We start from the raw sequence: 16,307 nt of genomic DNA on the forward strand, positions 1-16,307 counted from the left end.
TGGAATGAGCTGCCAGAGGAAATGGTGGAGGCTGGTACAATTGCAACATTTAAGAGGCATTTGGATAGGTATATGGAGGATAGTGGGTTAGTGTAGTTTAGGTGGGCTTGGATCGGCGCAACATCGAGGGCCCAAGGGCCTGTACTGCGCTGTATTCTTCTATGTTCTATGTTCTATGTTCTATGTCTCGTGACCAAGAACTGAATTGAAAGGCTTGTTGCAGTGGTAGGAGGACATAGGAAGGAATAAGATGGGGAGGCCTCATACCATTACGCATGTGGTGGAAATAGGGAATGCTGCTCTGATAAAATAACACCCCTATTAATCCTATCAAAGCCACGTAGTTCCAGAAGGAATTGAATATGATGCTCAACAAAGACATAATTGAACTAAGTCAGAGTGAGTGGAGTTCGCCGATCGTGTTAATCATTCTCAAACCTGACAGGACTCAATGATTTTATGTGAACTATCGGAAGGTCAATGGTGTAAGAAAATCAGACTTCAATTCAATACCAAGATTGGAGGACTGTATCGAGAAACTTGGACAAGCCACTTACATCACTAAGTTGGACTTACGGCATGGTTATGGGCAGATACCTTTATCCGAGAAAGCGACAGAAGTTTCTGCGTTTGAAACTTCAGATGGGCTATATCTTTGAAATGAAGACACACAAGCCACATTCTAAACACTCATGAAGGGAGTTGTGGCCAGATTAATAAATTGTGCAGTTTATCTGGATGACGTAGTGATCTTTAGGTAGGCTTGGAAAGATCACATGATACAGTTGGCAGAGCTTTTTGAACGATTATGAGAAGGAAAACTCGGAATAAACCTAAAGAAAACAGAATTCAGGAAGGCAGAGGTGACATTCTTGGGACGTAACATTGGTCATGGAAGGTTGATCCCAAGGAATGCGAAGCCAAAGGCCTTCGAGGAATTTCCACGACTGTCCTCAGAAAGATGTGCTTTGATTTTTGGGACTAAGTGGATTCTAGCGGAAGTTTGCTCCAAACTTCAGCAGCGAGGTCATGCCACAAACAGATTTACTAAAGAAGAACACAAAACTTTGGACGGAGGCATTTGAGAATTTAAAAGCAGTATTAACCACCACACCAGTTTTAGCTATATCAAATGTTTTTAAATCCTTCAAAGTTGCAAACTATGCTGCCAATATAGGAGTTGGAGCTATACTGCTGCAGAGGATGATGGTGGAATTGAGCGGCATATTGGCTACTTTTCAAAGAAACTCAACACCAACCAGAGAAAATACTTTTAACATCGACAAAGAATTATTGAGTTTGATTCTGGCTTTACAACATTTTAATGTTTATGTGATGATAAATGTGTCGGAGACTGTCATGTACACTGACCACAATCCTCTTACATTCTTGGAAAGACTTAAAGACAAAAATATGACAGTATTTCATTGGAGTCTTATGTTATATTATAGACTTCTAATTTACAAATTATACATGTTGCGGACTTAGAAATTTTAATTATTCAGATGCACGCTCACCGATTCTTACTGTGTCTAAGAAGGTTGTGCATTGCAGGCCTGGACGGCATGTGATCTGCCTTGTACAGTTTCCGGTTGGATTAAGACAAGTGTAACAGGTCAGAGTGGAGGCTGTGAAAAGATGCAAGCAAAGAGAAAATGATCGGTCAGAGTTGGAATCACATGGAACGGAACTCATGTGTGGGACTAAGGAACAAGCGCCTTTGGAGTGTCAAGGACCTTTCAGATCACTTCCAAACATAGGTCAGAAGTTCACTCCCCTCCATAGCTCAGAGAAACATGGCAGCCAGTTGATGCACAGCAAGATATAGCAATGAGATAAATGATTGGCTGTGTGGTACACCATCCAACCCATCCATGCTCTGTCTGAAGGCAGGTTTTGATTATTAATTGGAGATAAATATTGCTCCAGGCTAGCATGGAGAACTCACTTCATTCTCAAATAATTATTGTGTGGTTGTGCACATTAATTTCAGAGTTCAGTTGGGGACTTGGTTGTGCACATTAATTTCAGAGTTCAGTTGGGGACTTAGTTACTTTCTCGGAGTAAGGATACTTGGGAGCATTATTCCCTCAGTACTGTCAACCTGGTTTTTATCTGTTCAGTTCTCTGGAAGTTGAACATTGAGCTGGGACTTTGTGACTTCAGAAATGAGAGTGTTACCCACTGAGCTAGAGCTGAGATTTGGAACATTTTCAGATTCATGGTGCTGTTTGCCATTGACTGGAAACTGAACTGGGTGAGCTGTATAAGTTCAGTGGCTGCAAGAGCAGGTCAGAGGCTGGGGATCCTGGTGCGAGTAACTCGCCTCCTGACTCACCAAAGCCTGTCCACCATCGACAAGGCATGATTAAGAAGTGCGATTGAATACGCCCCATTTGCCTGAAGGGGTGCAGCTCCAACAACACACAAGAGGCTTGACACCATCCACTTGATCGGCACCGCATCCGCAAACATTCACCATTCACTCCCTCCACAATGAATACACAGTGACTGTTCTGTGAACCATCCACAAGGTACACTGCAGCAACTCACCAAGGCTCTTTATTCAGCACCTTCCTAATGATCCCCATCACGGAAAGGACCAGAGCAACAGATATGTGGGAACACCAATTTGTTACTCTCTAAACCATGCTTCACATTGCCTTTCCTTCACTGCTGCTGGGTCAAAATCCTGGCATTCCCTTCCTAGCAGCGCTGTGGTTGCATCCACACCACACAGACTGCAATATGGCCATGGCACATTGGTTCATTGGTTAGCAGTTCTGTCTCACTGCGCCAGGGAGCTGGGTTCAATTCCACCCTCAGACAACTCCCTGTGTGGAGTTTATATGTTCTCCCCGTGTCTGCATGGGTTTCCTGCTACAGTCCAAAGATGTACAGATTACATGGACTGACCATACTAAACTGCCCAGAGTGTTCAGGGATGTGTAGATTAGGTGTGTTAGCCATGGGAAATCTAGAGTTAGACAAAAAAGTAGGGAGGTGGGTCTAGGTGGGATGCTTTTCGGAGGGTCAGTGTGGACTTGTTGGGCCAAATGACCTATTTCCACACTGTCGGGATTCTGTGAAAAATACCCAGTATCACCTTGTCAAGAGTCATGAGGGTTAGGTATGTCATCATCTCCAAAGAATGTGTTAAAAAATTCACCACCTGTGTCTGGAATGAAGTCAGATGATAGGACTGCTCTCTCATTCAAGAGAAAGAGTTGACTGCTGGTGGCTCCCCACACCTCAGGAGAGGGCAAAGGTTGAAAAGGAGAGTCCTTCATGTAACCTCAGCCAGTGTGGGAATTGAATCCACACTGCTGACATCACTAACTGTATTGCTATGACAGTGCTCCTCACTAATATCTCCATTGACATGATCAGCCTGAAAGAGATGAACAAGTGAAATATTGAAGAAACATCTCACCTCCAGTAACTAGAACAAAAACGTTGAGAATACTGAAGAGGAACTTCATCTTGCTTTGATCGTCCATGTTCCTTGTGTAGATCAGTGAGTCAAACCCCTTCTCTTCAGGGCTGTGTAGCTGGTGTCTGACACTCAATAATTATATACATGAGGTTGAGGAGGCACATCTAGAATTTCTTCTGTTCTTGAGTTACAGTGAAAGCGGTTTCAATTCTGCTGAAATAGAAAATTAATATGATGGGTGTTCATGGCTCATATCTCCCCGAAAAACTTTCTCTCAATTCCACACCAACTTCATCCTCTTGCACTGAGATCCATGAGTGAGGATCAGTGAGTGAGAATCCCCAGTGAGGGTCAACACTGGGATCAGTGGGTGAAGATCCCCAGTGAGGATCAGTGGGTGAAGATCCCCAGTGAGGATCAGTGGGTGAGGATCCCCAGTGAAGGTCAACACTAGGATTAGTGATTGAGCATTCCCAGTTCGAATCTGTACTGAGCCCTCTAATTTTGAATTACCCTGCCCTGAGAAAAAGATCTTGATTATTCACCCTATCTGTGCTCCTCATGATCTTATAAACATCACCCCTAAAACTCCAACAATCCAGGCAAAATGGCCCCAGCCTATTCAGCTCAAACACTCCAACCCCAACAACATACTTGTAATTTCTTTCAAATTAAACAACACCTTTCCTCTAGCAGGAGGCCAGAGTTGAACGCTATATTCCAAAAGTGCCCTAACCAATGTCCTATACAGCTGCAACAGGACATCCCAATTCTTATACTCATTGCACTGATGAATAAAGGGAAGTGTACCAAATGCCTTCTTCACTCCCCTGTCTACATGTAACCCACTTTCAAGGAACTGTGAACCTGCACTCTAAGGTCTCTTCGTTTGGCAGTAACCCAGTATTAACTGTAAATCCTGCCCTGATTCTCCTTACCAAAATGCAACATCCAATACCAAATCCAAATCAAACTCCAGCTGCCACTCCTTGGCCCATTAACCCGACTGATTGAGGTCCTGTTGTACTCTGAGATAACTGTTGGTGTTCTCTGCAAGCTTACTAACCATTCCTCCGATATTCAAATGCATATAATGTATATTAATGATAAAAAGCAGTGGACCCAGCACCAATCCTTTCATCACATCGCTAGTCATATACCTCCAATCCAAAAAACAGCCCACCACCACCACCCTCTGTCTCCTACCTTCGAACCAATGTTTTTATCCAAATGGCTCTCCCCAGTGATAGAACCTTGCCAACCAATCCAACATGGAGAACCTTGCTGAATGCCTTGCTGAAGTCCATATAGACAACATCCATCACTCTGCCTTCCTCAATCATCTTTGACACTTCTTCCAAAAGTTCAATCTAGTTAGTGAGACATGATTTCCCATGCAGAAAGCTATGTTAAATATCCCTAATCCAACCCTCCTTTTCCAAATACCTATAAATCCTGCCCTTCAGAATCCCCTCCAACAACTTACTCACCACTAACGTCAAGCTCACTGATCTGTAGCTCCTTGGCTTTATCTGACCATCTTTCTTAAATAATGGCACTTTGTAAAGACTGATTCTGCAATCACTAATATGGCCACGCCAGTCTTCACCTCCTGTAGAACTCGTGACCATTTAACCAGACATTTATTTTGATTGGTTCAGATTTGAATATTGTGAAGCAATTGAACTATTCCAAACCAGATGATGGTGGACTTTCCAGGGTGCGAACTCCCCTGGAGATCGGCCTATGGGTTCACCTGCTCCATTTAGATCTGCAGGTCGTTCTGCTATAATGCGTGTCTTGTTCACATGAATTCATTATAACGCAATTGATGAACTGGGGACACCGTTTCTAAAGCGCAAACCTTTAAAATGTGTGTTGGCTGTAGCACAATGACATTGTTAATACTTTAAGCGCGATATTTCTCTAATGCAAGGTTGCACAAGAATGCAACCATCACATTCTAGAAGAACTACTGTAGTGGGACTCTTTGCTGTCTCAACCCCACAACCCAGCAGCAACTACAATGGCTTACCAGCCCGGATCCTGAAGAAAATTTTAACCATTTGGCTGGTTCATAACCAAGAGAGATGGTGATGTATCCTGAGTGAATGAGTAGGCAACACAGAGTACATCGAGGGTGATCTTTGTATGAGGAAGCGTTATGTTTAACCCCTTGAATGGGCATCATGCACGCTGACCAGCGAGTTATAGATCATGTGGATTGGTGAGATGCATGCGCAGAAACAGAAATGGAGTGAGTGTTTCCCTGTGAGTGCGAGCAGACAGACAGAAAATGGTAAAAATTACCTATGCAGTGCTGACTTTGTACATTGATGACTTATCTATATGCCACAGTTATATTCGTTCACTTAATCTGTCAATATTAAGCGACACGGTGGTTATCACTGCTGCCTCACACTGCCAGCAGACCTGGGTTCAATCCCTGCCTCAGGCAACTGACTGTGTGGAGTTAGCACATTCTCCCCTTGTCTGCGTAGGTTTCCTCCCACAGTCCAAAGATGTGCAGGTCAGGTGAATTGGCCATGCTAAATTGCCTGTAGTGTTAGGTGAAGGGGTAAATGTATGGGTGGGTGGTGGGTCGGTGTGGACTTGTTGGGCCGAAGGGCCTATTTCCACACTGTAAGTAATCTAATATCTCTTCATAATTCAGTGCTTCCTTTAATACAGCTACAATATTGACCACTTTGTGTAATTTGCAAATTTGGATTAGTGGTGTCATCTAAATTGTGAACAAATATGGTGAAAATTTGAGACTTAAACCCAGTACCAAACACAACAACACTGGTTACATCCTATGGCTCTCTGACAACACTTTTGCTTTGAGTCATAACGTTCCGGATTCAAGCCCATAGTAAGGTCTGAGTGCAAATGAAACACTATTAAGTGTGTTACAATTTGACTGAGCAGTTAAACAGAAATTCTGTCCGGACACCCTTTCTTTCATGATAGACTAGCAACCGCACTCCTTCCCCTCTTTCCCCCCCCCAACCCTGGCATAGAAAACGAAATAAATGTGAGATTCACTTGTCTGTAATGACTTGGTTTCACAGTGGCATGCACACTTTCCCAGCCTGAAGGAACAGTTCCCAAGTTAAGAGCTTTAGCAATTGAAAAGTAAGAGTAAAGTCACTGAAATTCTACAGGACCATAAGGCTACTCTCTCATTGCAGAGAGAGAAAAACGACTGCTGGTGGTTTAAATTGAGAGGTTGAGAAGGTATAGATTTCAAGGTTAATTTTTAGAAGATTATAGTTACACAAGTCAGTCTGTAACACGTAATGAGCAACACACTGAATAAAAACAAACCTCTCACCTTCGTTAATAAAAGCACAAACGATGTAAATGCCAGAGAGTACGTTTCATCTCCAGTTTCCTTCTTGCAGGTCAGTGAAATAAACCTCTTTTAAAAGCTCTACAGACTGTTTCTATCAGTCAATGTAAATATAATATAGATAATCACCTCCAACACCCAGAACCCTCCTACTTTCCTGATACCTTGCCAAGATGACTCTGTCAGTCATTACAAATTTTGTTTCTTTTTCTTTCTTAGCCCCAAACTGTCACTGTACAGTAGTAATGCACATTATTACCTGTGTCAGTGTGTGTGTGTGTGTGTGTATACTGACTCCATAAAAAAGACTCCATTGTGTAAAAATTTCAATCAATATTTCCACCACCAGGAAAAACGCCCAAGTGGCCAACGTACCATTAACAAACAAAACCCGAGAAGTGCAATGGTTACCTGAAGAAAGTGAAGAGGAAGGATAGGGATTAAATTAAAATTGAATTGGAGAGCAACAAATACTCTTTATTTGTGTGGCAAAAAATTGTCGACTGCTTTCATTCTGAATTATCCAGAGTGCAGGTGATAAATATCAAATTACTTTCATTTTTAAAAATTATTTGTTGCTATTTCCTGTTGTCTTTGCAGATTGGTGTCAGTTGCTTGCATCAAGCTAATTTCTGACCTGTAACTGCCAAAAGGTTAATATGTATTTCACTGACATTTATTCCCCTCATCAACTAAGCCCTGATATTCCCTCATGAGTCACAGTCTCTGAAGCTTTCTATGAAGAAACTTTTCTTGAGCAGTACGACTGCTCTGTTTGCTCTATTGGCTGAGATAAGTTTCTACCTTTTATAGAAACGTTGGAAAAGAAGGATTCAACTCAAACCCTTGAGCTTTTTCTGTTATTAAAAAAAAATGACGACTGATCAGTGACCTGACTTCAATGACCAACTATTGCCCCATGTTTCTTAACAATTTTGTTGCCAAAAGTTTATCATTTTGGAATTAAGTTAGCAAATAAGATAAACCAGCAACTGCTTTCTGCAAAGCGTTTCAAAATTTGTACACTCTTTGTCTGAAAATTCTTCATTTCAGTTCAAATGAAACAATTCTTCAACACAGGATTGTAAGGCTTTGTATGATTGGATGATTTTGGTAATTTCATGAATTCAGTTTGAATCATATGGATTGTGAACCAGAATAGATTGATACATCTAGAACCAGAATAGATTGATACATCTGGAACCAGAATAGATTGATACATCTGGAACCAGAATAGATTGATACATCTAGAGAGGAAAAGGTTGCTGGGAATGAACACAGGCTTTGGACAGAAGTAGGGTCTCACCTCGGCAGGTGGTGAAACTGGGGGTTACAGATATACTAATACCTCTGGAAGGTATGAAAAACAAGTTACTTGCCTGAACCAGATCATTTTGGAATTAAGGTAATGTACTGTCCATGTAACCTTCCAATAGGTATAAATATCCAGCGTTTCTCACTGGTTAGCAGAGTACTACCTCAGAATTCTCTCTGCAGAGGCTCAACAAGTGATTGTTAAACCTGAACCTGAGATTCCTGAGATTATTTCATAAAACAATCCACCTCAAAGTTGTCTGAACAAGTAAAGAATTTAAGTTTTATGGTTCGGTTTTACATTATAATCAAGATGTTACTGATCATTTCTCATTGGAGTCATAGAGTCATAAAGATATACAGAATGGAAACAGACCCTGTGGTCCAACTCATCCATGCTGATCAGATATCCTTAGTTAATTTAGTCCCATTTGCCAGCATTTGACCCATTTCCCTCTGAACCATTCATATTCATGTACCCATCCAGATGACTTTTAAATGTTGTAATTGTACCAGCCACCACCACTTCTCTGGCAGCTCATTCCATATACACACCACCCACTGCATGAAACTTTGCCCCTTATATACATCTTTACCCTCTCACCTTAAACCTATGCCCCCTAGTTTTGGGGTCTTCTATCCTGTGAACAAGACTTCGCCTATACAACCTGTCTACATCCCTCATGATTTTATAAATTTCTACAGGTGACTCCTCAATCTCTGAAGCTCCAGGAAAATAGCCCCAGCCTATTCAGCCTCTATCTGTCGCTCAAATCCTCTAACCATGGCATAATTCTTGTAAGGCTTTTTTGTGACTTGAAGTTTAACAACATATTCTCTCTAGCAGGGAGACCAGAATTGAAGGCAGTATTCCAAATGTAGCCTAACCAACGTCCTGTACAGCTGCAACATGATATCCCACCTCCTATACTCAATGCACTGACCAGTCAAGGCAAGTGTATCAAACACCTTCAACTACCTGTCCATCTGTGACTCCACCTTCAAGGAACTGTGAACCTGCGCCCCAAGGCCTCTTTGTTCAGTCATCCATGCCAGGACCCTTTCATTAACTGTGTCAGTCCCACCTGATTTGCCTCACCAAAATGCAACAACTCATGTTTATTCAAATCATGCTATTCCAACTGCAACACTTAAGCCCATCAGACCACCTGATCAAGGACCTATTATACTTTAAATAAAATTTTTCACCATCCACGACACCACCGATTTTGGTGTCATCTGCAAACTTGCTAATCATTCTTCCTATATCCAAATCCCTGTTATTTTTATCAGTGTGAAAACGCAGTGGACCTATCACCGTGTGTCACTTCGCCAGTAACAGGCAACTAATCCACCTCCACCCCCTGTCTCTTACCTTCAAACCAGTCTTATATGCAAATGGCTAGCTCTCCCTAATCAAACCTTGTTAACCAATCCAACATTATCGAATGCCTTGCTGAAGTCGATATAGACGATGTCTACTGCTCTGCCTTAATCAATCTTCTGTGTCAATTGTTTAAAATACTAAATCAAGTCAGTGAGACATGATTTCCCATGCACAAAGCCCTGTTGACTATCCTTAATCAGTCCTTGCTTTCCAAATATGTTTAGATCCCATCCCTTGGAATTTCCTCTGACATCAGGCTCACAGCCTATAGTTCCCTGGATTATCCTTATCACATTTTAAAGTAATGGCACCACATTAGCCACCCTCCAGTCTTCTTGCACCTCAGCCATGGCTTTTGATGATATTAATATCTCAGCAAGGGGGTCAGCAATCAGTTCCCTAGCTTCCTACAGAGGTCTGGGATACAGTTCTGGGGATTCATCCACTTTTATGCATTTTAAGATTTGCAGCACCTCTTCCTCTGCAATATGAACACTTCTCAAGATTTCCCTGTTTATTTCTCCAAGTTCTCCACAGTAAACGCTAGCATGAAATACTTTCTCATTGACATCAATGACACTCTACGCCCATGTTTTAATTCATGCCCTCAACACATCTGCCTTGTTCCTCAGACTCTTATACTAAAATAAATCATCCAATTGTTCTAACTCCTTTGTGCCCTAACAAGCCAAAAATGTTTCCACCTTCATGACTCACTTGTTGTCTCTTCTAATTGCGGCAATTCAGTTTTCCTTGCTGGATCCAACACACACTCTCACTCTCTCTCACACGCACATCACATACACACACACGCATATACACACTCACACATCACATACGCACATACACACATGCACACCAAAAACAGTCTCCATGTCCCAGCAATCTATAGACCTCCCTCCCGCACAATCTCTCCAGCCACACATCCATCAGGACTAACCTATTCCAATACTTGCTTCCACGTGACACCAGAAGTAATCCAGAGATGATGACATTTTGAGTCCTGATCTTTCATCTACTTCCTAGCTCCCTGAATTCTGCTTTCAGGACCTCATTCCTTTATCTCCCTACTTCATTGATACCAATATGTGTCATGACCTCTGTCTGTTTGTTCTCCCCTACAGCCATTCATTAATATTCCTGACCATGGTACCCAGGAGTCAACATATCATCCTGGAGTCTCTTTTTTTTATGGCCACAGAAACATCCGTCCAGTCCACTTGCAAATGACTTTTCTCCAAATCTGGCCCTGCTGTTTGTTTTCCTCCCCTCTAGTACAATAGACCCACCCAAGCTGCCATGAAGCTTTCTCCTGTATAGTCACCTCCCCCAACAGTATCGAGAATGATTTATCTGTTAGAAAAGGGGATGGCCAAAGGGGGGCTTGCACTACCTGTCTTACCCAATACTGCCTGGTGGTCATCCATGTCCTGTCTGCCTGTTCAATGCATAGCCGAGTTGTAACACTTCACCGAACCTGTTACCCAAGACTTGCTCAGCATTGCAGATGTTCCACTATGTGAATTCACCCCCAGCTCCACAATGTGGTTTGTCACCACTGTGATGAAGCTGCTCCTTTAACAAGGTTATGCTGTCCTTGGCTTTTTTTTCAGAGAGGTCGTACATGATGCAGACTCCAAAAGGTCCAGAGTTGAAGGGTTTTAGGGTCAATTTGATAACAGCTAACAAATACTGTCTCAGACAGAAGGCTTTCGAGTTTTAAGAAAGAACACTTGTACAATAAAAGGAAAGTGGCCAATTCTCCCAGCTCAGCTTTTCTCTGGCTTGGTTTTTAGCAGTAGTTTGAAAAATGCTGCTGCACCCAAAGAAGTAAGCCCAGGCTGGTACTTTCTCTGACTTCTATCCTGTAAGACCCTGTGTTTGATTTTCCCTTTACCAAGGGGTGTTTGTGCGGATTGTTGCAAATATTTGAATCAGCATCATTAAATTGGGATGATCTATTTGGTTTTTGGAGAAGTTATTCTGTTTTCTGTTCTTTGTCTTTCATTCAGTAATTGTGTAAATAAGTTCTGTTTTGTTTAAAACTAAGTGGGTTGACCAGCGGCATTCCTCCTGGAATATCCAGTTTACATTTGCTTAAAAGAAGTATAAATGTTTTGAGGGTTCTGGCCTGGTCCATAGCACCACCTTCAACACCAGAGACATGTTATGCTCTTGAGTAACTCTCTTTTTGAAAACAACAATGATGCTAAGGTCAAGGTCATTAACTTCCCTTACACTAACTGTACCTTACTTATACTACCTTGCTTCATTACATTGGTCCTGGCTTGTACTTATTCCTATTGAGTCTTGTTAATCCTTTTCTCCCAAAAGCTGACATTTTTTTTCCCAAATCACGGATGAATCAATGCACCAGTTTCCTGTGGTGTCACTAATTTGATTTTTTCTGCCAATCAGCAGACCCTTGAAAATACAGTCGGGAAGTTAAGCCTCCCTTCTCTCTGGTCAGTTGAAGCTGAAGAAAAAAAGTTGTACAAGCAACAAACCCTGAAAAAGGGACATTAAACTTATGAAAAAAAAAACCACAAAGCGCTACTTCCTGTTTTCACTCACTCCAACGATTCCTCACTCTGGATCTTGCTTCTTACAGCGGCCCCATGCAACACATAATGATTCGAGGTGAAACCAAAATCTAGTCCCTATGTTTTATCAGCTGGGGTCTAAAAATCAATTATTTGGGAATTTTTCATATTTCTTTTAAAGTCTTGATAACTTTTGTGACAGATCTAGAAAAAGCAGGGCTTTCTATCCAATGTGCTGATCCCAGTGAGTGAAGACATGATCCTTTCTATTTAATGTATTAATGATGTTGAGCACTTTGATTAACTCTCTCCTATCTCATGATAACATCTTTAGTCTCCCAAAATATATAAATGATCGCTCTCTGCTGGTACTGTTTTTGTGTATCTCTGCTGAACCAAGGCCTTGCCATGTTTTATATAATGTATTGTCCCCAGAACTGAACAAGGTGGTATGAATGGAACATTACTATATTTGAACAGTTACTGTTTAATCACTAACTAATCTACTCTTCTGATAAATTTTCCGATGGAGTTGCATTTCAGCCAATTCTCTTTATTTTCTCTTTTGTTGTATTTTAACTTAGTGTGTGAAGAAAGTGTGTTTTGCGTAACATCAAGCAGTTTGATGTAAATACCTCACTAGCTGGAACCACCAACTTTGTTTGCATCAACACCACTCACATAGTCACCAGCCATTGCATGTGTTTAGCCACTTTCTCAAATAAAATTGGAAAAGACTTCTACATCTTTCTCATCAAATGTAAGTAATGCTTGGACATATTTAAACAGATCTCCACCAGGCCATAGTCTATGATAGGACTGCACAGAAAATTTCAATGGGTGGAGAAATGTCAGGAGACATTGACAGCCTGAAAGCTGGGTTATCCACCGCCTCAATATGAGCAAAACCCAATTATGCAAATGTGTTCAAGGTGGCTATTGTTGCAAGTGATGTGGGTGTTGCATATACTTTCAATCCTTGAACTGCTGCACTTCTCCCTTCCCTACATTCCCAAATATCTTCTAGGTATGCTTCTTTGACATTCTCCAATTGTTGCCTCACGTTTCAACAGTATCCCTTTTCACATATTATAGGACATTTTTTTGGCTCTTTGAAAATTTGGGTGAACTGAGTTCCTTCCATTTGTGGTTTGTAAATCTCAAAATGTCATCGTACACGTCTGGCAAGTGATTAGCCAGGCAAAAATGCTTTAAAAAGAATGACTTTTTAATTGCAATATGAAGTGGGGTTAGTTTTGCTGCAGTGGTATATGACATTGGTGAGACCACATCTCGATGGACGAATGGCCTCACTCTGATTCTATATCTTATGGAGTACTGTGTACAGTTTTGACCTGTTTTCACAGGAGACGCTATAAATTCCTTAGAGCCATTTCAGGGAAAGTTCACTGCACATAAAGGAGGTGACAGTGGAAGTTTATACAAAGATAATTATCCTTCTCTTATTTCCTTGTGCCAAAGGCAAGGTTTCCTCCAGATTGCAATCTTCCCCATGCTTTATGGGGTATATATATTGGCTGCATGAACATTGCTCTTTGTGATGCACACCCTGACTGCACCAATTCCCTGAACTGGAACAGTTGGCACTCAATCAATGTCATTGTCACCTCATTTGGAGAAGTGCCTGAGAAATACTTCATCTGACCCCTGGCAATCCACTTATAAGCCTCTTGGGCCAGTGAGAACCTCCTCTCTATGTTAATTTCTTTAATTGTATTATAGACCTTCTCCCTGGTTTTTATCCCACATTATCCCTCTAACTAGTGAATACCAATTGAAAGTATTCATTTAGAACCCTACCTACATCCTCTAGCTTCACACACAAATTATAACTACCATACTTAATGATACCAGACTGAACCCCCTTAAAATATATTAAGAAAGTAGATTCTTCCCTAATGTTTTCCTATATTAAAGGTAAGGTGTTGTTTTGCAGGTACAATTTGATTAGTCAAACTGCTTAATGTTACGCAAAACACACTTTCTTCACACACTAAGTTGAAATGCAACTCCATTGGAAAACTTATCAGAAGAGTAGATTAGTTAGCGATTAAACAGTAACTGTTCAAATAGAGTAATGTTCCATTCATACACCCTTGGCAAATAACAAATTCAGAAAACAGATTGTCTCACATTCGACTCCAACAGTCCAGGAGGAAGAAATATCAAGAGAAAAGTCAGACAGGGAATATAGCAAGAAGAGATGTACTTCAGCAACAGACCTAGATATAACTGCTGTTGAAAATGTAAGTTAAAAATCCTAATTCTGAGAGAGCTTGAACATACCCATTTAGTTTGCTTGTATTGTTCCAACATAATAAAAAAAACAAGTCCTCACAAGCTGTTTGCTTTATTGGTTTTGATACTTGTGTGTTAAAACCGCTCTTCAAACAAAAAGGGGCAAAATAACCTCTTAAAGCCACAGTATCATCAACCCCCCCCTTAAGAAAACCATCAATGCCTTTTATTAATTTATGGGACTTGGGTGATGCTGGCTGGCCAGCATTGATAGCCCACCTCTCTTTGCCCTTGAGAAGTTGGTGGTATGCTGCTTTCATGAATGACTGCAGTCCACTTGCTGTAGGTTGACCCACAATGCCGGTAGGGAGGGAATTCCAGGATTTTGCTGCTGTCTTTTACGATTTCACATGGTCCGTCGGGTTTCATTTCTTTGTTGTGATTTTCTAGCGGTTGATATGACTGATTGGCTTGCTAGGCCATCTTAGAGGGCAGTTGAGAGTCAACCACATTGCTGTGGCTCCAGACCAGATACAGATGACAGATTTCCTTCCCTAAGGGACATTAGTGAACCAGATGGGTTTTTATGACAATTGACAATGGTGTCACGGTCATCAGTCAACTCTTAATTCCAGATGTTTTTTATTGAATTCAAATTCTACCATCTGCCAAGGTGGTATTTGAACCCAGCTCCCTAGGTTATTATTCTGGGTTTCTGGCCCATATTACAAAAAAACCTTCATCTAGCTCAGTTAGTACACTACAATACATGTACATTACATAAACTCTAAGCACACAAACATTTAGTGATACAGTCCACTTCAGTCTTTTTTCTTTCCCTGCCATTGAACACTACTCAAAGCTCCATCTTCCTTCGTCACAGTTATGTTTTATCATCCTGCTCCGTGTATAATTTTCTTATTGAATGGCTGCAATAATAAGCTATATCTAAACATCTGGAATTTTTGTGCTTAAATTTTTCAATTAACTTTATCATATACAATTGTCTCAGATATATTACTGATAATATAAATGGTGAAATGCTGCAACTTCAACACTAAGTCAAGGTCTCCTTCTCAATTGAGGAATATTTCTGTTGATGTTTATTCAATTTTCTAGGAAAATACCCAATAGGTCTTTCTGTCTTCTTGTCATCTTCCTACAAGAGTACAACAGTGACACCCACATCACCTGCATCAATGGCTACCTTGAATGGCTTTGCACAATTAGTTTTGGCTAACACTGGGGCAGTGGTTTACGCAGCTCTCAGGGCTCAAATACCTTCTGACAGTCCACTACTCACTGAAATTTTCTGCATTTCTTCAATAATTCAGTTCATGGAGCAACGACGCAGCTTTAGTTCATTATCTTTCTGTTCTAATTCAGCTAAATTCTCTGAAAGAAAAATATCCACTTTGTCCTTCACTTCCTCTTGTTTCTTTTTCTCAACATTTGATCAAACATGGTCTCTGATAATTGAACATTAACTTCCTTATCTTTATTCTTTGATTTCTCCTCCGGTTTTAATCTGTGACTCACCATACATTCCAAGATATACTTCCAGAGACTCCTCAGTTGCCTGATTTTCCACTGGCTTTTGAACTACTGTAGGCATCATTCCCACCTGTGATCCAGCCAAATCATTATCAAGAATAAACTGCATTCCTGCCATGAGAGCTTCTCTATTACTGCGACTACCACTTCACTACTTTTCACCAGACTCTCCAAAATCACTTTACATTGTCTCACCATGAATTTCATATATTATCACCTTTCCTGGCAATACTCATTCTGAATTACATACCTCCTCATCTGTTGCCATCAATAAGACCATAAGACCATAAGACATAGGAGTGGAAGTAAGGCCATTCAGCCCATCAAGTCCACTCCGCCATTCAATCATGGCTGATGCGCATTTCAGCTCCACTTACCAGCGTTCTCCCCGTAGCCCTTAATTCCTCGAGACAACAAGAATCTATCAATCTCGGCCTTGAAGACATTTAGCGTCCCAGC

General features: G+C 41.1%; 2 protein-coding genes across 5 annotated transcripts in view; both read right to left on the bottom strand.

Moving 5' to 3' along the window:
* The window catches only part of LOC122544185 (urokinase plasminogen activator surface receptor-like), a 17,707-nt gene extending 10,848 nt beyond the window's left edge, over positions 1 to 6,859 (bottom strand). For all 3 annotated transcript variants that reach the window (XM_043683237.1, XM_043683236.1, XM_043683235.1), the window contains exons 1-3: positions 6,774 to 6,859; positions 3,434 to 3,646; positions 1,518 to 1,628 (exon numbers count right to left, since the gene is read on the bottom strand). In XM_043683237.1, coding sequence (XP_043539172.1) covers positions 1,518 to 1,628; positions 3,434 to 3,500 — 178 coding nt within the window. In that variant the 5' untranslated portion in view covers positions 3,501 to 3,646; positions 6,774 to 6,859. The remainder of the gene's footprint in view (positions 1 to 1,517; positions 1,629 to 3,433; positions 3,647 to 6,773) is intronic.
* LOC122544186 (immunoglobulin superfamily member 22-like) overlaps positions 1 to 16,307 on the bottom strand; it is a 789,994-nt gene that overhangs the window by 636,692 nt on the left and 136,995 nt on the right. The window lies entirely within an intron of this gene.

Source organism: Chiloscyllium plagiosum, chromosome 47 (assembly GCF_004010195.1).
Source record: "Chiloscyllium plagiosum isolate BGI_BamShark_2017 chromosome 47, ASM401019v2, whole genome shotgun sequence".
Classification (NCBI taxonomy): domain Eukaryota; kingdom Metazoa; phylum Chordata; class Chondrichthyes; order Orectolobiformes; family Hemiscylliidae; genus Chiloscyllium; species Chiloscyllium plagiosum.